Source organism: Pseudophryne corroboree, chromosome 6 (assembly GCF_028390025.1).
Source record: "Pseudophryne corroboree isolate aPseCor3 chromosome 6, aPseCor3.hap2, whole genome shotgun sequence".
In the NCBI taxonomy this organism is placed as follows: Eukaryota; Metazoa; Chordata; class Amphibia; order Anura; family Myobatrachidae; genus Pseudophryne; species Pseudophryne corroboree.
In genome coordinates, this window is record NC_086449.1 from 357,005,727 (window position 1) to 357,027,480 (window position 21,754).

The 21,754-nt window shown below is 44.9% G+C and overlaps 1 protein-coding gene across 1 annotated transcript in view; it reads left to right on the forward strand.

Annotated features, from left to right (window-relative positions):
• LOC134932309 (src substrate cortactin-like) overlaps window positions 1-6,231 on the forward strand; it is a 141,018-nt gene extending 134,787 nt beyond the window's left edge. The window contains exons 15-16 of the mRNA XM_063926623.1: window positions 4,249-4,320; window positions 5,444-6,231. Coding sequence (XP_063782693.1) covers window positions 4,249-4,320; window positions 5,444-5,580 — 209 coding nt within the window. The 3' untranslated portion in view covers window positions 5,581-6,231. The remainder of the gene's footprint in view (window positions 1-4,248; window positions 4,321-5,443) is intronic.
• The last annotated feature ends 15,523 nt before the right edge of the window (window positions 6,232-21,754 follow it).

The following is a 21,754-nucleotide window of genomic DNA, read 5'->3' on the forward strand; positions in this document are numbered from 1 at the left end:
CCTCTTCATGTCTAAGTGGGAGGAAGATTCAGTATACAACCATTCGCTGGCCGGTGCGGACTTGGTGTCATGGTTTAGGTACATCGACGATATCATCTTTGTATGGAAAGGAGATCGAGAGAATTTGGAAAAACTATGCAAAGATTTGAACACCAACATTATGAATATAACGTTAACCTTTGATATAAGTCAAGAGAAAATCAATTTCCTAGACTTGACCATCTATATTAAGGATGACGCCATACATACAAAGGGTTATACGAAACCAACGGACTCAAATAGCCTCCTACCATTTTCAAGTCAACATCATCCTCAATGGATTAGAGGAATCCCAAAAGGACAATTCCTGAGGTTAAAAAGGAATTGCAGCGAACCCCAGCACTACATTAATCAGAAGAAAGAAATGAAAAATAAATTTTTGAAAAAGGGCTATGATCCAAAGCTGCTTTTGAAGGCGGAAGAAGAAGTAGAAAGGCTTGACAGGAAAGAAATCTTGAAAAAAGAAAAAAAATAAATCCATCAATAACCATGCGGAATGGGCCTTTATATCCGGTTTTGGGGCGAACTATAAAAAAGAGGAGTATATAATTCGCCAGCACTGGCATCTGCTTTTAAGGGATCCAGTGTTGAAAGACATTATCCCTACCCAACCGAGATTTATTTATAGAAGAGGAAATAACCTAAAGAGTGCATTGGTAAGAAGTGCATTACCATTCACCTCTTCCAATCCCATACGCACTAAAGGCTTTCATAGGTGCGGCACATGCATCGCATGTAGAACGATATCTTCAGAAAAATCAAAAATAACCAGTTTTTCAGTCAATAACGTAAATTATGAGATAAATAATTTCATTACGTGCCACACAATTAATGTCATTTATTTAATAAAATGCGATTGTGGTTTGCTGTATGTAGGCAGGACAGGGAGAGCATTAAAAACAAGGATCGCTGAACATATTCGTAATGTAAAAAAGGGATTGCAGACCCACTCCCTCTCTGACCATTTTGCTAAAAAACATAACTGTGCAACATCAAAAAGATTATCATTTATGGGAATTCAGCAAATTAAATCTAATTGGAGGGACAGGGACTTAGAGACTAACCTCGCAAAGGCTGAGATGCAGTGGATTTTTAAATTAAATACACTTGTCCCTTGCGGCTTGAATTCAGACTTCGAGCTTAAATGGTTTATGTAATTAATCTGTCCTGTCACCATCATCCTCTTAAACTGCTCATAAAGTATGTTCACTGATAGGTTGTATGTTTACATCTGTAGAATATATCTCCATTTTAATTATACTGTATATCAATTAGAGGTGCATGTAATCTTGCCGTGTTTATCTATCATAGTATTTTTAACAGCATTATTTTAAATTAATATTATTTTTATAATCGGCAGTCTTAGAGCAAGGCTCACAATTGTATTATATTGAATGAAAGTGATTCAGACATATATGTATATTTATTTGCTGTGAAAGGGTAAGAAGGAGCAGTGTTCACTATTTATTTCCGGTTACTGGAACGCAATGTGAGATCCATCATTATATCCCCCTTTCTGTTTCTGTTGTTGCCTGGCAACCGGGACGCGGTAAGCATCATTCCCCGTGAAAGGGGAAGATGTCTGTCACGTGCCCGCGGCTGACTTCCGGGTGCTGGAACGCATCCTGAGGCGCATGAAGCTAACAGGGCGCGATCACGTTGATCGGTCACTCTGCTCCTTGTGAGAAAGGAAGCAGCGGTCACGTGATCGCAGCCCATTTCCGGACCGTGGAACGCGGAAGTGCGGCTGGCCGCGACCACGATGCGCTCCTAAGTATATAAAATAGATATGAAAATGAAATTTATTAGTTGGGTGAGCATCATTATTTAATGTAGTTGTAACAAGCAGAGGAAAGTACAATAAAACATCGCAACTATACATTTTTATTCAAGTTACCCATGATGCATTTCCATTTCCTGTTCACTGGTATAAATATGTTTGTCAGTCACTGTCTGAGCATCCACCTTGAAAAAGACCTTGTGTCGAAACGGCGTTGGTGATATCAGACAGTGCTTTTTAATTCTCCTATATCGATACCAAATCAAGGTAATATGCAGCATTTGTGTTCGCAAGTGTAAGTCCGGAATTCACTTGTGATTGTCATTTTCCATTCTGACACACATTTTGCTCTATCCTGATTTTTTTGGTAATTATTTAAGGAGATTTGTTTTTATGAATTATTTTTAAAATTTGTTATCACGCACCAATAAACTAATTCTTTATGGAAGAGAAGAGTTATTCATCTATTCAAAGAAACCGCTACGTGTGGGATACCATCTGCTGAAAACGTGAGTGTGGTACGTTTTCGTTGAACGGATCTCGTTTCACGTGTCTTAAGTAGAAGTAAAAAAGAAACCTTTATGTGTATGGTGATATTCAACTCTAAGTGAGTTTTGGTACGTGTACCTATGTTTGTGAAGTGGTGGTGAGAAACTATCCTTATCTCCTATCAAGAAAAACTTCCACATCACAGGGCTCTGCTTCATCGGAGAACACACAAAAAATTGAACTTATTGTAGACATTACTACACATTTGTTGTTTATTTTTGTTCTTTGCATGTAAACATCTGGTAATCACTGGATTTATATGAAAAAAAGATTAACGAAGGACCACAAGGTTTTGCAAGTATATTATACAAATTTTGTTTATTATATTTGTCACTTGTATAGCAGCGCCTTTGATCTCCCTTCCACTTGTTATTTCTTCACTTGTATCCCTTTTGTGATCTGGATTTGGGCAGATCATAGGAAGGTTAGGATTGGGCAGCTAGCTTTTGCGCCAGAACTCACACACATTTATAATTAGGTGAGTATTATACTTATGGGATGTCCACTTATAATAGAGTGGTACATCCCGGAATAAACACTAATATCTTCTATAAGGGGGTACCTACCGTGTGCCCATAAGTCAGACTCTAGCATCCATTATATACCCTCTTTTCAAAACGATAATGATATAAATTTTTGATGGAACTTTTTGAAACAGGTGGGTATATGATAACAGCATACCCCCTTTATGATTAATGAAATCATTTTTAATAAAATCTATACAAAATGGGGAGTATATAATCACATCATCTGATAAAGCCACAATACATTGGAAAATTGTGTCAGTGAACACACCCCAGACTCTCAGAAGCTCCAATAATAATCATATTCCTACACATTGCTGGAGTAATAGTGGAATACCGCCTTTTTAAATCTATCCACACTTATTCATTTCTTTTTCACTATATGTTTGTATGTAATGAATTTTTAACCTCTATGTTTTGCTGTGTATTCCCCATATAAAGGGGGCATTTTAGAAGGTATAGCATTAAAAGCTAAGTTTTAAAACTAATCAAATCAATACAATTTTTTTTTTTTCCTGTGCGCCCAACTAGGCAACTACTTTAGGTTCTCCTTTGTTCTGTCTGTGTGAGTGTGCAATTGAGGGTACACACCAGGCGATCAGTACAGGCTCAGACTGGCCCACAGGGGAAACCACCGGTGGCCCCACTGCCTGGGGCCCCACCTCCTGCTCTAAGGATCAGGTTCCAGACTGTGCACTTGAATTATACATTATACATATGTTACCTTATACTGGACTATGGTGTATTTTCTACAGTGCATTACTGTTATTAATCTGGTACATTATCGAAGCATGCAGCGGCTGAATTTACTGTATATATTTATGAAGGGGCCCAAAAGTTGCACTCTCTAATGGTAGTCAAACCAATGATGTGGCAGGCCACACACCCTCTGCAGACTGGCCACACCCCTAACCATGGGCTCCTATCACTGTATTTCCCCGGTGGGCCCTACATGCCCCAGTCCGACACTGGATCAGTACAACACTGGATCAGTACAATTTGTCGTTCCAATATGAAAAATCTTGCCAATGTCTTTTTGCTGTGTTCCTGGCCCATGAGGCACACTATAGCTTGTTAAGTGCTCATTATGCCCTCTTCATGGCAGCGACGTGCGGTGGGGTGAGGCAGGTGAGGCAGAGCCTCCCTGCTTCATGGGTTGGTCACACTCACTCTAAAATCAAGTATTTGGAAACCCCCATTCTGGAAAGCCTGCATTTGCACCTGCTGTCCTTTCACATTGATTTATAGGATTTATATAAAGCCCAAACCACTCTACAAGCCTCAGTATTGTAATGTTTTCATGTAGGTGATTAAACAACAATCGACAGCAGCTAAATCTAATACATCTGTTTTCAGTGCCTTCTACATATATCAGTCAAACAGGAGTCTCAGGGATCACTGCTGTTGCCTTGTATGATTATGAAGGAGGTAAGTGGTGCTGTTTTCTACTTGAAACTATGTGTGAATTCAGAGTTACTGGTATTGCATTGACTATAATGTAGTGTGTACATCTCTGATCTGTAATGTTGTGTGAGTTTAGGGTACTACTGTGTTATATGTTATTATGGGCTATGATTGTGTGATTACAGTAGTAGCGTCACTAGAGTGGTGCTGGCTGCCCCGGGTGACACCATCCAAGGGGGTGACACCAAAATAGCAGAGCTGCACTTCTATTTTGGTGTCACCCCCTCATGTGGTGTCACTGAGCAGCTGTGATGGATGATGTGCACATGTGCATGTGTCATCCATACTGTGCCCGTGTGCGGAGACCTGGGCAAGCCGCTAGCGTGACGAAAACTCAGGTGTGATATGCCGTGATGCCACCAAAATGTCACGAATTACAGACACGAGGCCATGCTCCTTTTGCGTGCAGGTGCAATGTAGATCCGGAGAAGGGGCTGCCAGGGTAAGTACGGTACACTGGGTGACACCCACCCAAGTAACTTCACTGGATTACAGGAGTGTGGGTCTCTGTAATTCTCAGTCCTGATGGTTATTTTATAGCGGAAAATGCGCATGCCAAGCTGAAAGGACTCTGCTGTTTTATTTAGTTTGGGGAAGGGTGAAACTGTGGAACAAAAAAGTTTTCTTTGATGACAGCAGAAACTATTACCTATGTGGACGGTACACTTTGAGGGAAATTTTATTGTTATTGCTGCCCAATCTCCCCTCTAACGTGTTGGAAAATCACAGGGGCGATAATTAATTGATGCTGTTTATCACGTCGATCTTGCCAATTAGTGTCGGGTTTAGCCGCGTAAAGCAGATTGGTGTGATCGCGAAAAGTGCCCAAACCGTTACTTTTCACACATCTCAGTTCACCAGTGTGGGGGGCTGTGAGCTGAAATGTGTCTCAGCACGCCCGATCCGTGCAACAATTGACTTGCTCTGTTGGGTGCCATCTAGTGGTGGCCGCAGGGAGGAACAATTGAAGTCCCCTTTATTTGCAAAGTTTCTGACATTATGTAAAGATATGTCTCCAGTAATGAGAGCAAGTGTGTGTCAGACATTAATTTTCCTGTTTCATGCCATCATGGTTTGTGATTCACAGGTGGAGATGATGAGATTTCATTTGAACCTCAAGAACTAATCACGGATATCGAAATGCTGGACGAGGGCTGGTGGACTGGATCTTGCAGGGGTCAGCGGGGTCTTTTCCCTGCTAACTATGTGGAGCTTGTACAGTGATACATTGAATTTGGTATTATATGTTTCTTGAATTACTATATATATATATATATATAGATGTGTGTGTATATATATATATATATATATATATATATATATATATATTGCTCTCACATTTTTTTTTTTTATCTTGCACCTACTTTAGGAAATAATGGCTGCTCTCCACAATGAGTCCCCTGTTAGCGAGACTTAAAAATCTATCCAAACATATACATTAAGTATACATTAAGAAAGTTTAATTATTGCTAAGCAATATAAAAGAATCTAAAAGATTTTTTTAACAACACCGCTGTAAGCTTGTCCACTCTTGAGGTCCAAATCTTATGCCCCTTTTAAGAATGTTAATATTCAATTGTAAATCTTTATAATGGATCTTACAGTTGCTTCATCCTACGCGTTTCGTCTACTCACTGGACTTCATCAGGGGTATTGATGGTGCGGAATGATAAAAATGTGAAGTATCAAAAAGGTGTATTCAGCGGGTAGTTCACCATGCGGAATTGAGCTTATTATATCAAGGGGGTGTCAGACCTTAAGCTTATGTGCAACTGTAAATAGACAAGTCTATGGATATAGCAAAGTGATGACCACCAAACGAACAAGAATTAGCAGCAAGCACTATATAGGGGGTAATTCCAAGTTGATCGCAGCAGGATTTTTGATAGCAACTGGGCAAAACCATGTGCACTGCAGGGGAGGCAGATATAACATGTGCAGAAAGAGTTAGATTTGGGTGGGTTATATTGTTTCTGTGCAGGGTAAATACTGGCTGCTTTATTTTTGCACTGCAAATTAGGTTGCAGATTGAACACACCACACCCAAATCTAACTCTCTCTGCACATGTTATATCTGCCTCCCCTGCAGTGCACATGGTTTTGCCCAGTTGCTATCAAAAATCCTGCTGCGATCAACTTGGAATTACCCCCATAGTGTGGATGGCCAAAAATGCATCTGTCTGTGTAAATCAAATGCTAAAGATCTGGACTTCAAGTGGTCAATCTTACAGCGGTGTTGTTACAAAAAATTCTATTATTGCGTGAGTTTGTACATTTTATAATTTTTTATTGCATGTTATGTTTTGAATACTTATATAGCCTATTGATTTATTTTTATTGGATGTTGACATGTCATAACAGTATGGATATGATATTTTAAGAACAATAAGGAGTCATCAGAACACGCATATTTACAAGAGAATATTTTATATTGCTACAGAGTATCTTTACCTCCATATACCTGTATGAGATAAAACTTCTTTTATATTGCTTTGCAATAATGAACTTTCTACTAGTGCGCCCTCCCAATGTATGTGTTTGGATATACAGACATATCCTTGTTAAGCTTGTTTGCGATGCTTACACAAGTGCACTTCATTGCGGCAAGTGACAAATCACAGGTGCGTGTGTTTTAGCCGCTGGTGTGTATGCACAATGCATACCCTATGGAAAACGTGTGTACACAATACATATGCCTATTTGTGGGCACTATTTTCATGATTGCATTGCCGCGATTGTGAATAATCACAAGAAAGATGAGCAAGGACACATCTGTTAGAATATTAGGGTTTGAGAGTGAAGTATTTCCATGTACACCATCAACAAATTCAGATAAATCCAGAACATAATGGATATTGGATGTCAGATAATTAATGTATTGCTCTAGACTAAATTGTTATACATTTTATAAAGGAGCAACCTGCTACCTCTGATTATTATTTCACATACAATCAGCAATAAATGTGCCACTTTCCTCGGCTTGAATAATACTCCTCAATAAAACACTGATCGTTCAAAACTGTTTGTTTAGTGTGTAATATGCTGCGTGTTTTATGACAGTGTGATAATGTGACACAAATGTTTTTAAGCCTTGTTTGCTTCTGCGTAGACAAGAGGAATTACTATCTCCCATCAGCCATCTGTGAACTTATAATATATATTGACCACTTCCAATTTGTTAGATATGTGTGTGTGTGTGTGTGTGTGTGTGTGTGTGTGTGTGTGTGTGTGTGTGTGTGTGTGTGTGTGTGTGTGTGTATATATATATATATATATATATATATATATATATATACATACACATACAAGGTGAACCAGAAGTAGGTGGACAGTAAATGATATCAAAAAGAGTATGGATGAGGGCTGCGCTAAGAACCTTCTGTGTGGAGAGCAGCTATGGAGAGATGGGCTTCCACTAGCCCTGTAGCCTATATGGAAAAAAGTGGTACCTCCCAGCGCTGTCACACAAGAAACAGTATGGCAAATGGTTTAAATAAAAGGTATAAATTTTATTTTCCTTAAGAACATAAAACACAATATGTGAATGTCTGATTTCGATGTCAGATGGTGAAGAATAGGTTTGCAAATGGTACTATGTATGACAACAAAAATTAGTGTGTCTAGGTAAAAGTTACTTAGAAGATCAATACACCTGATGTATGCGTGAAGGTGTATTACCATATGCAGTTTAAACTAATTCCTAATACCGGTATACGTACAGAAAGGACACTGGACAAAACATAAAAAATAAATAATAAAAAATAATAAAATAAAAACAAAATCTTTTTCCTTAGTAGAAACGCACATGCGGTTTATTCTACTAAGCTGGTATGTAGGTGCTTGATAGAAGATCCTGTGTGGTATTTGTATCCAGGAACAGTCTTTTTATGTGTCCAAACTTTGATACAAAGTGACAGTCTTTCCAGCAAGGTCTTTGTAAGCAGTGGCAAGGCAGTAGTAGTTGATGTGGATAAATCCAAAATGTCACTCACCGCTATTTCTGGGTTTCACTGGTGTTCTATGAGCCGTAGAGGGTCTTGTGGGTGTATCAGAAAGTGGATGTCTGCCGGCAGACACTCGGAATCAGCAGCGGTGGTCAGCGTTTAAAGGTGTGCTTCCAATCCGTTGCTCAGCGATCGACGCGTTTTGCCTGTAGCACAGGCTTCGTGAGGAGTAGAATAAACCGCATGTGCGTTTCTACTAAGGAAAAAGATTTTGTTTTTATTTTATTATTTTTTATTATTTATTTTTTATGTTTTGTCCAGTGTCCTTTCTGTACGTATACCGGTATTAGGAATTAGTTTAAACTGCATATGGTAATACACCTTCACGCATACATCAGGTGTATTGATCTTCTAAGTAACTTTTACCTATACACACTAATTTTTTGTTGTCATACATAGTACCATTTGCAAACCTATTCTTCACCATCTGACATCGAAATCAGACATTCACATATTGTGTTTTATGTTCTCAAGGAAAATAAAATTTATACCTTTTATTTAAACCATTTGCCATACTGTTTCTTGTGTGACAGCGCTGGGAGGTACCACTTTTTTCCGGACAGTAAATGATAACATTTATTTTGAGATTACATACACAATTATCTTTACCAACACAATGCAAAAGCACTTAAAATGTTATCAACGCAGGTGCTCAAACTTCTGTCCATCACAATTTACACAGCTTTGAAGTCTACCTTTCACGCTCCGACAAATATTTTTGCACAAGTATCTTTGTGTATTAATTTCTTGAAATGCATCTCTGGTGTAAATTTTCCTATGTGACCACTTTGTGTATGCTTTTTGATAAAATACACGTTCGTTGATTGATCTAAACCAGAGTGCCGCTGCTTCATTTACCTCATCTCTATTCTATTCCGCTGCGGAGGGTACCTGCCGATATTGGGAGTGCCGGGCAAATCTGCTATATATATATATATATATATCTATATCTCTATATATATGTACTTAGGGGGTCATTCCGAGTTGTTCACTCGTTGCCGATTTTCGCAACAAAGCGATTGAGGCAAAAATGCGCATGCGCATGGTACATGCGCTAAGTATTTTAGCACACGTCCGAATGAAGAATTTTCATAGTTGAAGTGATCGGAGTGTGATTGACAGAAAGTGGGTGTTTCTGGGCGTGTGTGGAAAAACGCAGGCGTGCCAGGATAAAACGCGGGAGTGTCTGGAGAAACGGGGGAGTGGCTGGCCGAACGCAGGGCGTGTTTGTGACGATAAACCAGGAATGAAACGGCTGAGCTGATCGCAGTGTAGGAGTAAGTCTCGAGCTACTCAGAAACTGCTAAGAATTATTTATTCGCAATTCTTTTACTCTTTCGTTCGCTATTCTGCTAAAATACACTCCCAGAGGGTGGCGGCCTAGCGTGTGCAATGCTGCTAAATGCAGCTAGCGAGCGAACAACTCGGAATGAGGGCCTTAGTACAGTGTAAAAAATTACAATCAACAGGACTACTAATAGTCACTGCCACAGAGACAAGTCACCCTACTATAATCCATGGAGAATGAGTCCTCATGGATGATAATCTCCATGTACAGTAAAAGCTACATTATAAACATGTACCACTTATTGATGCACATTTCTACACTCTGTATATAGCCTGCTTCTCCAGTAGGCATAATTATTCAGCACATTTTTGGCAAAATCAGATTGACTCCTCTATTCATTGGACAGTGATCTGAGTCTATTTGCCCATCTCTATAATAAGCCATTTAAGTATAAGGGCTTCCCTTGAGCCTGAACTATTTTTGAACCTTTTCATTTCCCTTCAGATGACCCCACTGAACCCGATTAAATAAAACACAACACACAATGGTTGCCGATAGAAGGCCCACATTTTATTGATCACTTCCACAAAGTTGGTGGCCCAGAAAAAGCAATTGCAAACATATTATTCAAATTTGGTAATTGGTGCGGGTGCTCCTCCCCACCACATCCCCAGGTGAGCACTGATGTGCCCACCCGCTTTGCGGACTGGGTTTTCCAATCCTATTGACCGTGAAATCAGACCTCAGTCACCCCTCCCTGGCTAGCGGCTGAATTTGTCACCAATGCCTCCCCCCCCCGCGATGGTCAGCTTCGGAGGATCAGCCTTCACGATCTACAATCCAACAATGGGGCCGTGACCAGAGCCAGTGCTAGGGTGTTCAATGCCCACCTGTAAACTATAAATTTGCATCCTCCCATACTTTACAAAGGGACAGCGCAGAGACGTCACTAGGGTTGACAACAAAAATTAGTGCATCACACAACACGGAATCCTTAGTTGTGTTTTTGCACTAGTTTTACTTGTAAATAATAAATCACTGAATGTAGTGGCAATAGTAGTGACATAAACTACTAACAAAATTAACATTATACAGATGGAGCCTCCGTTATTATTGCTCCGTCTGTCTATTTATATATTATATCCAGAGGCGTCACTAGGGTTGGTGTCACCCGGTGTGGTAACTCATGGTGTCACCCCCCATGGACCTCCTCCTGCTTCACACGACACGTAATACTTAGTAGAGATGTGCGCCTGGCCATTTTTCGGGTTTTGGTTGTTCTTACAGTATTATTAACTAGAGATGAGCGGGTTCGGTTCCTCGGAATCCGAACCCGCCCGAACTTCAGTTTTTTTTACACGGGTCCGAGCGACTCGGATCTTCCCGCCTTGCTCGGTTAACCCGAGCGCGCCCGAACGTCATCATCACGCTGTCGGATTCTCGCGAGGCTCGGATTCTATCGCGAGACTCGGATTCTATATAAGGAGCCGCGCGTCGCCGCCATTTTTCACACGTGCATTGAGATTCATAGGGAGAGGACGTGGCTGGCGTCCTCTCCGTTTATAGAGATTCGAGAAGAGAGTGAGACAGAGAGAGACACAGTAGTAATTTTGGGGAGCATTAGGAGGAGTACTACTACTACTAGTACTTGCTGAAGTGATAGAGAGAGATAGTGTGACTGTATTATCTGACTTGTGGGGGAGACACTGACAGTGGGGAGCAGTTAGAGTCTGAGAGCAGGACTCAGGACTCAGGAGTACATATAACGTACAGTGCACACTTTTGCTGCCAGAGTGCCAGCCACACTGCCATTGTTTGTGACCACACTGACCACCAGTATAATATATATTGTGATTGTCTGCTTAGGACTCAGGAGTACTACTTGCAAGTTGCTGATAGTGTGACCAGTGACCTGACCACCAGTTTAATAATCACCACCAGTTTATGAGTTTAATATATATATATATATAATTGTATATAATATATATATAATATTGTATACCACCTAGCACCTACCCGTTTTTTTTTTTTTTTTTCTTTCTTCTTTATACATACTACTATAGTAGCTTACTGTAGCAGTCTGCGGTGCTGCTGAGCTGACAGTGTCCAGCAGGTCCGTCATCAGTCATTACATAATAAATATATAATATATACCTGTCCAGCTGCAGTACTAGTGATATTATATATACATATATATTGATTTCATCTCATTATCATCCAGTCTATATTAGCAGCAGACACAGTACGTTAGTCCACAGCTGTAGCTACCTCTGTGTCGGCACTCGGCAGTCCATCCATAATTGTATACCACCTACCCGTGGTTGTTTTTTTTTTCTTTCTTCTTTATACATACTACTATAGTAGCTTACTGTAGCAGTCTGCGGTGCTGCTGAGCTGACAGTGTCCAGCAGGTCCGTCATCAGTCATTACATAATAAATATATAATATATACCTGTCCGGCTGCAGTACTAGTGATATTATATATACATATATATTGATTTCATCTCATTATCATCCAGTCTATATTGGCAGCAGACACAGTACGGTAGTCCACGGCTGTAGCTACCTCTGTGTCGGCACTCGGCAGTCCATCCATAATTGTATACCACCTACCCGTGGTTGTTTTTTTTTTCTTTCTTCTTTATACATACTACTATAGTAGCTTACTGTAGCAGTCTGCGGTGCTGCTGAGCTGACAGTGTCCAGCAGGTCCGTCATCAGTCATTACATAATAAATATATAATATATACCTGTCCGGCTGCAGTACTAGTGATATTATATATACATATATATTGATTTCATCTCATTATCATCCAGTCTATATTATCAGCAGACACAGTACGTTAGTCCACGGCTGTAGCTACCTCTGTGTCGGCACTCGGCAGTCCATCCATAATTGTATACCACCTACCCGTGGTTGTTGTTTTTTTCTTTCTTCTTTATACATACTACTATAGTAGCTTACTGTAGCAGTCTGCGGTGCTGCTGAGCTGACAGTGTCCAGCAGGTCCGTCATCAGTCATTACATAATAAATATATAATATATACCTGTCCGGCTGCAGTACTAGTGATATTATATATACATATATATTGATTTCATCTCATTATCATCCAGTCTATATTATCAGCAGACACAGTACGGTAGTCCACGGCTGTAGCTACCTCTGTGTCGGCACTCGGCAGTCCATCCATAAGTATACTAGTATCCATCCATCTCCATTGTTTACCTGAGGTGCCTTTTAGTTGTGCCTATTAAAATATGGAGAACAAAAATGTTGAGGTTCCAAAATTAGGGAAAGATCAAGATCCACTTCCACCTCGTGCTGAAGCTGCTGCCACTAGTCATGGCCGAGACGATGAAATGCCAGCAACGTCGTCTGCCAAGGCCGATGCCCAATGTCATAGTACAGAGCATGTAAAATCCAAAACACCAAATATCAGTAAAAAAAGGACTCCAAAACCTAAAATAAAATTGTCGGAGGAGAAGCGTAAACTTGCCAATATGCCATTTACCACACGGAGTGGCAAGGAACGGCTGAGGCCCTGGCCTATGTTCATGGCTAGTGGTTCAGCTTCACATGAGGATGGAAGCACTCAGCCTCTCGCTAGAAAAATGAAAAGACTCAAGCTGGCAAAAGCACCGCAAAGAACTGTGCGTTCTTCGAAATCCCAAATCCACAAGGAGAGTCCAATTGTGTCGGTTGCGATGCCTGACCTTCCCAACACTGGACGTGAAGAGCATGCGCCTTCCACCATTTGCACGCCCCCTGCAAGTGCTGGAAGGTGCACCCGCAGTCCAGTTCCTGATAGTCAGATTGAAGATGTCAGTGTTGAAGTACACCAGGATGAGGAGGATATGGGTGTTGCTGGCGCTGGGGAGGAAATTGACCAGGAGGATTCTGATGGTGAGGTGGTTTGTTTAAGTCAGGTACCCGGGAAGACACCTGTTGTCCGTGGGAGGAATATGGCCATTGACAAGCCTGGTGAAAATACCAAAAAAATCAGCTCTTCAGTGTGGAAGTATTTCAACTGAAATGCGGACAACAGGTGTCAAGCCATGTGTTGCCTTTGTCAAGCTGTAATAAGTAGGGGTAAGGACGTTAACCACCTCGGAACATCCTCCCTTATACGTCACCTGCAGCGCATTCATAATAAGTCAGTGACAAGTTCAAAAACTTTGGGTGACAGCGGAAGCAGTCCACTGACCAGTAAATCCCTTCCTCTTGTAACCAAGCTCACGCAAACCACCCCACCATCTCCCTCAGTGTCAATTTCCTCCTTACCCAGGAATGCCAATAGTCCTGCAGGCCATGTCACTGGCAATTCTGACGAGTCCTCTCCTGCCTGGGATTCCTCCGATGCATCCTTGAGTGTAATGCCTACTGCTGCTGGCGCTGCTGTTGTTGCTGCTGGGAGTCGATCGTCATCCCAGAGGGGAAGTCGTAAGCCCACTTGTACTACTTCCAGTAAGCAATTGACTGTCCAACAGTCCTTTGCGAGGAAGATGAAATATCACAGCAGTCATCCTGCTGCAAAGCGGATAACTGAGGCCTTGACAACTATGTTGGTGTTAGACGTGCGTCCGGTATCCACCGTTAGTTCACAGGGAACTAGACAATTTCTTGAGGTAGTGTGCCCCCGTTACCAAATACCATCTAGGTTCCACTTCTCTAGGCAGGCGATACCGAGAATGTACACGGACGTCAGAAAAAGACTCACCAGTGTCCTAAAAAATGCAGTTGTACCCAATGTCCACTTAACCACGGACATGTGGACAAGTGGAGCAGGGCAGGGTCAGGACTATATGACTGTGACAGCCCACTGGGTAGATGTATGGACTCCCGCCGCAAGAACAGCAGCGGCGGCACCAGTAGCAGCATCTCGCAAACGCCAACTCTTTCCTAGGCAGGCTACGCTTTGTATCACCGCTTTCCAGAGTACGCACACAGCTGAAAACCTCTTACGGCAACTGAGGAAGATCATCGCGGAATGGCTTACCCCAATTGGACTCTCCTGTGGATTTGTGGCATCGGACAACGCCAGCAATATTGTGTGTGCATTAAATATGGGCAAATTCCAGCACGTCCCATGTTTTGCACATACCTTGAATTTGGTGGTGCAGAATTTTTTAAAAAACGACAGGGGTGTGCAAGAGATGCTGTCGGTGGCCAGAAGAATTGCGGGACACTTTCGGCGTACAGGCACCACGTACAGAAGACTGGAGCACCACCAAAAACAACTGAACCTGCCCTGCCATCATCTGAAGCAAGAAGTGGTAACGAGGTGGAATTCAACCATCTATATGCTTCAGAGGTTGGAGGAGCAGCAAAAGGCCATTCAAGCCTATACAATTCAGCACGATATAGGAGGTGGAATGCACCTGTCTCAAGCGCAGTGGAGAATGATTTCAACATTGTGCAAGGTTCTGATGCCCTTTGAACTTGCCACACGTGAAGTCAGTTCAGACACTGCCAGCCTGAGTCAGGTCATTCCCCTCATCAGGCTTTTGCAGAAGAAGCTGGAGACATTGAAGGAGGAGCTAACACAGAGCGATTCCGCTAGGCATGTGGGACTTGTGGATGGAGCCCTTAATTCGCTTAACAAGGATTCACGGGTGGTCAATCTGTTGAAATCAGAGCACTACATTTTGGCCACCATGCTCGATCCTAGATTTAAAGCCTACCTTGGATCTCTCTTTCCGGTAGACACAAGTCTGCTGGGGTTCAAAGACCTGCTGGTGAGAAAATTGTCAAGTCAAGCAGAACGCGACCTGTCAACATCTCCTCCTTCACATTCTCCCGCAACTGGGGGTGCGAGGAAAAGGCTCAGAATTCCGAGCCCACCCGCTGGCGGTGATGCAGGGCAGTCTGGAGCGACTGCTGATGCTGACATCTGGTCCGGACTGAAGGACCTGACAACGATTACGGACATGTCGTCTACTGTCACTGCATATGATTCTCTCACCATTGAAAGAATGGTGGAGGATTATATGAGTGACCGCATCCAACTAGGCACGTCACACAGTCCGTACTTATACTGGCAGGAAAAAGAGGCAATTTGGAGGCCCTTGCACAAACTGGCTTTATTCTACCTAAGTTGCCCTCCCACAAGTGTGTACTCCGAAAGAGTGTTTAGTGCCGCCGCTCACCTTGTCAGCAATCGGCGTACGAGGTTACATCCAGAAAATGTGGAGAAGATGATGTTCATTAAAATGAATTATAATCAATTCCTCCGTGGAGACATTGACCAGCAGCAATTGCCTCCACAAAGTACACAGGGAGCTGAGATGGTGGATTCCAGTGGGGACGAATTGATAATCTGTGAGGAGGGGGATGTACACGGTGATATATCGGAGGATGATGATGAGGTGGACATCTTGCCTCTGTAGAGCCAGTTTGTGCAAGGAGAGATTAATTGCTTCTTTTTTGGTGGGGGTCCAAACCAACCCGTCATTTCAGTCACAGTCGTGTGGCAGACCCTGTCACTGAAATGATGGGTTGGTTAAAGTGTGCATGTCCTGTTTATACAACATAAGGGTGGGTGGGAGGGCCCAAGGACAATTCCATCTTGCACCTCTTTTTTCTTTAATTTTTCTTTGCGTCATGTGCTGTTTGGGGAGTATTTTTTGGAAGGGCCATCCTGCGTGACACTGCAGTGCCACTCCTAGATGGGCCCGGTGTTTGTGTCGGCCACTAGGGTCGCTTATCTTACTCACACAGCTACCTCATTGCGCCTCTTTTTTTCTTTGCGTCATGTGCTGTTTGGGGAGGGTTTTTTGGAAGGGACATCCTGCGTGACACTGCAGTGCCACTCCTAGATGGGCCCGGTGTTTGTGTCGGCCACTAGGGTCGCTTATCTTACTCACACAGCTACCTCATTGCGCCTCTTTTTTTCTTTGCGTCATGTGCTGTTTGGGGAGGGTTTTTTGGAAGGGACATCCTGCGTGACACTGCAATGCCACTCCTAGATGGGCCCGGTGTTTGTGTCGGCCACTAGGGTCGCTTATCTTACTCACACAGCTACCTCATTGCGCCTCTTTTTTTCTTTGCGTCATGTGCTGTTTGGGGAGGGTTTTTTGGAAGGGACATCCTGCGTGACACTGCAGTGCCACTCCTAGATGGGCCAGGTGTTTGTGTCGGCCACTAGGGTCGCTTATCTTACTCACACAGCTACCTCATTGCGCCTCTTTTTTTCTTTGCGTCATGTGCTGTTTGGGGAGGGTTTTTTGGAAGGGACATCCTGCGTGACACTGCTGTGCCACTCCTAGATGGGCCAGGTTTTTGTGTCGGCCACTAGGGTCGCTTAGCTTAGTCATCCAGCGACCTCGGTGCAAATTTTAGGACTAAAAATAATATTGTGAGGTGTAAGGTATTCAGAATAGACTGAAAATGAGTGGAAATTATGGTATGTGAGGTTAATAATACTTTGGGATCAAAATGACCCCCAAATTCTATGATTTAAGCTGTTTTTTAGTGTTTTTGAAAAAAACACCCGAATCCAAAACACACCCGAATCCGACAAAAAAAATTCGGTGAGGTTTTGCCAAAACGCGGTCGAACCCAAAACACGGCCGCGGAACCGAACCCAAAACCAAAACACAAAACCCGAAAAATTTCAAGTGCACATCTCTATTATTAACCTCAATAACATTTATTTTCGCTAATTTCCAGTCTATCTTGAACACCTCACATCTCACCATATTATTTTAATCCAGTTTAGGCCAAAAGGTTGCACCGAGGTAGCTGGATGACTAAGCTAAGTGACAGAAGTAGGTGGCACAAACACCTGGCACATCTAGGAGTGGCACTGCAGTGTCAGACAGAATGGCAGTTTTGGAAACTGCCCAAAAAAATGCTCCAGGGAGCACATAACGCAAAGAAATAAGGTGCAAGGTGAAATTGTCCTCCCACCCTCCCTTATGTTGTATATATTAAACAGGACATGCGCAGTTTAACAAACCAATCATTACAGTGACAGGGACCGTCACTTGTCGCTAAAATGATTGGTTTGTTTGGGGCCCCACAAAACATTTTTTTTAGAAGGAGTTCCTCCATTAAGAATTACTCTGAGGATGTTGATGATGAGGTGTTAATTGCATTATAATCTTGTTGAATAAATTTCACGTCTTCGCCGCAAATGACGGAACATGGTGTATGAATGCATGTATACGCCATGCGAAAATTCCGCTAGACAGCTGCAAATCTGTTTGCAACTCAATCACCATCAACTAATTTTTCCAGTGTGTGCAGTCTGTACGTAGCCCAGGACTTAATCCTACAGTGCAATAGAAACAGGCTGATAAGGGCCGGAGCTGATGTCAGACACCCTCCCTGAAAATGCTTGGGAACGCCTGCGTTTTTCCTGACACTCCCTGAAAACAGCCAGTTACCACCCACAAACATCCGCTTCCTGTCAATCAGCTTATGTACGCTTTGTGATCAAAATTTTTGCACCATCCTGTCGCTGTTTGGCAACACGTCTGCGCATTGCGTTGCATGTGCAGTCATTTGATAATTGGCTACTGTGCGAATTCGCACAACAGCGATCAGGTCTGAATCGGGCCCTTAGTACCCCTATCCCACCACTGCACCTATCATGCAGCAGCTCAGGAAGGTGCATTGTTTTCATTAAATAGCGGATGTCATCTTGTTAGAGCAAGTAGAGCAAGTGACTATTGTACAGGGTTTCAGCAAAATACAGTACCACCCCAGGTCCCCTCATGTCCACCTCGCAGTCCAGGCCCCTCCCCCCCCCCCCCCCCCCATAGCCAGAAAACTAACTTTACTGCTGAATTGGTTGTTGACAGCAGTTTGCTTCCCTGCACGGATGTTATGGACTCAATGGTGGCTGATTGATAGAGCAGAGCGACCGAGGTCCGGGAAGCATACACTTGCTCTCTGCAGACATCCCACAGCCAGCCGCTCTGCCGGATAATCGGAGAGGGCGGATCAAGGCTGGCCGGCCACGGGCCCCCCCTCGTCCGTCCACACCCATGCACCCTGCCACTGCTACCCGCTGCATACTGACCTGCCCGATCGGAGCTCCGGACCCGGCCGCAGCGGTGTTGTGCTGGCGGGTGTGCGGGCCTGTGTGCTGTGCTACCGCTTGGTGCCAGGGAGAAGGGGATGTGGTCGGAGCCGCGGTGCGCGGACCTGGTAATGTCAGTGGATGGGTTGAGGGTGTGAGTGTGCGGCTCGTTTTGGTGTCACCCCATTGAAGGGTGACACCCGGGTGCGGGCCGCACCCCCCGCACCTCCCTCATGACGCCACTGATTATATCACAGTGGTCAAAGTGGGAATTTTGAAGTGGAGGTATGGAAAATTGAAAGGGGCAGTGTCCACTCGAGGGTGTACTGTGGCACACACCGATAAGATGGGTATAGGCAATCAGAAGGGGCATGTCCTTAAAAGGCACTGGTTGAGAGAGAGGACACATGGTGGAGAAAGGACTGAGGAGGACGGGGGCATTGGATGAGAGGGGGATGCAGGGTGGGAGAAGGACATAATGGTTAGAGGGACAGAGGAAGGGGGAGATGCTGGGTGGGAGAGGACGCAGGGTGGGAGAGGGACATACTGGGGATCGGGACACAGGGTGGAAGAAGACGCAGAGTGGGAGAGGGATATACTGGGGATCGGGACACTGGGTGAGAGAGGATGCAGGGTGGGAGAGGGACATACCCGAGATTGGGACACTGGGTGGAAGAGGGACATACTGGGGATTGGGACACTGGGTGGGAGAGGGACATACTGGAGATTGGGACACTGGGTGGGAGAGGGACATACTGGAGATTGGGACACTGGGTGGGAGAGGGACATACTGGGGATTGGGACACTGGGTGGGAGAGGGTCATACTGGAGATTGGGACTCTGGGTGGGAGAGGGCGCTGGGTGGGAGAGGGACATACTGGGGATTGGGACACTGGGTGGGAGAAGACGCAGGGTGGGAGAGGGATATACTGGAGATTGGGACACTGGGTGGGAGAGGGCGCTGGGTGGGAGAGGGACATACTGGGGATTGGGACACTGGGTGGGAGAGGAAGCAGGGTGGGAGAGGGACATACTGGGGATTGGGATACTGGGTGGGAGAGGGCGCTGGGTGGGAGAGGGACATACTGGGGATTGGGACACTGGGTGGGAGAGGACTCAGGGTGGGAGAGGGACATACTGGGGATTGGGACACTGGGTGGGAGAGGATGCAGGGTGGGAGAGGGACATACTGGGGATTGGGATACTGGGTGGGAAGGGACGCAGGGTGGGAGAGGGACATACTGGGGATTGGGACACTAGGTGGGAGAGGACGCAGGGTGGGAGAGGGACATACTGGAGATTGGGATGCTGGGTGGGAGAGGGCGCTGGGTGGGAGAGGGACATACTGGAGATTGGGACTCTGGGTGGGAGAGGGCGCTGGGTGGGAGAGGGACATATTGGGGATTGGGACACTGGGTGGGAGAAGACGCAGGGTGGGAGAGGGATATACTGGAGATTGGGACACTGGGTGGGAGAGGGACATACTGGGGATTGGGACACTGGGTGGGAGAGGACGCAGGGTGGGAGAGGGACATACTGGGGATTGGGATACTGGGTGGGAGAGGACGCAGGGTGGGAGAGGGACATACTGGAGATTGGGATGCTGGGTGGGAGAGGGACATACTGGAGATTGGGATGCTGGGTGGGAGAGGGACATACTGGAGATTGGGACACTGGGTGGGAAAGGATGCTGGGTGGGAGAGGGACATACTGGAGATTGGGACGCTGGGTGGGAGAGGACGTAGGGTGGGAGAGGGACATGCCGGGGATTGAGAGATGCTGGGTGGGAGAGGACGCAGTGTGGGAGGGGGAGATACTAGGGATTGTCATTTAATTTTAGAGCATACCAGCTCAAGCGGCGGCAGTTACAGGAACCAATCGCTTGGCTCATCTTCTGTGTGCGCCCGGCAGTGCTCCAGCGGTGGCAGGCAGGGATGAGCATGCTGCCAGCTGCAAAGACGAGAGCCGGGCGCACCCCAAATGGGCGCCGTGCACTCGACTCAAGTCTCCTCACTTTCTCCCTCCCAGAATGGCCTGCGGTGCTGGCGTATAGAGATTGCGGCAGTACGGACCCGGTGGCGCCGCGGCGGTGAACACAAGCAGGCCAGGCGGGTGTGTGAATTACTTTGTGCCTGTGAGTGAGTGTGGGTGCGGACGTGGATGAAATTGAGGTGCGGGGTGTGCGGCTCTTTTTGGTGTCACCCCATTGAAGGGTGACACCTGGGTGCGCGCCGCACCCCCCGTACCCCCTGCAACCCCGTCATGACGCCACTGGGACAGCGCACATAATGCCCCCTGTAGCAGTGACGCTTATACATATAATGCTCCCCTTAGTAGTGACTCTTACACACATAGCACCCCCTGTAGTAGTGACGCTTACACACGTAACACCCCCAGTAGAAGTGACGCTTACACACGTAACACCCCCAGTAGAAGTGATGCTTACACACGTAACGCCCCCTGTAGCAGTGACGCTTACAAATGTAACGCCTCCTGTAGCAGTGACGCTTACAAATGTAACCCACCTTGTAGCAGTGACGCTTACACATGTAACACCCCCTGTAGCAATGACGCTTGCACACGTATCGCTACCTGTAGCTGTGCCGCTTACTCACGTAACGCCCCCTGTAGCAGTGCCGCTTACACATGTAACGCCCCCTGTAACAGTTCCGCTTACACACGTAACGCGCCCCTGTACCAGTGACGTTTACACACATAACACCCCCTGTAGTAGTGACGCCTGCACACGTAACGTCCCCTGTAGCAGTGATGCTTACACATGTAACGCCCCCTGTAGCAGTGCAGCTTACACATGTAACGCCCCCTGTACCAGTGACGTTTACACACGTAACGCCCCCCTGTACCAGTGACGTTTACACACATAACACCCCCTGTAGTAGTGACGCCTGCACACGTAACGTCCCCTGTAGCAGTGATGCTTACACATGTAACGCTCCCTGTAGCAGTGACGCTTGCACACGTAACACCCCCTGTAGCAGTGACGCTTACATACATAACACCCCCTGTACCAGTTCCGCTTACACGCGTAACGCCCCCTTTACTAGTACCGCTTACATAC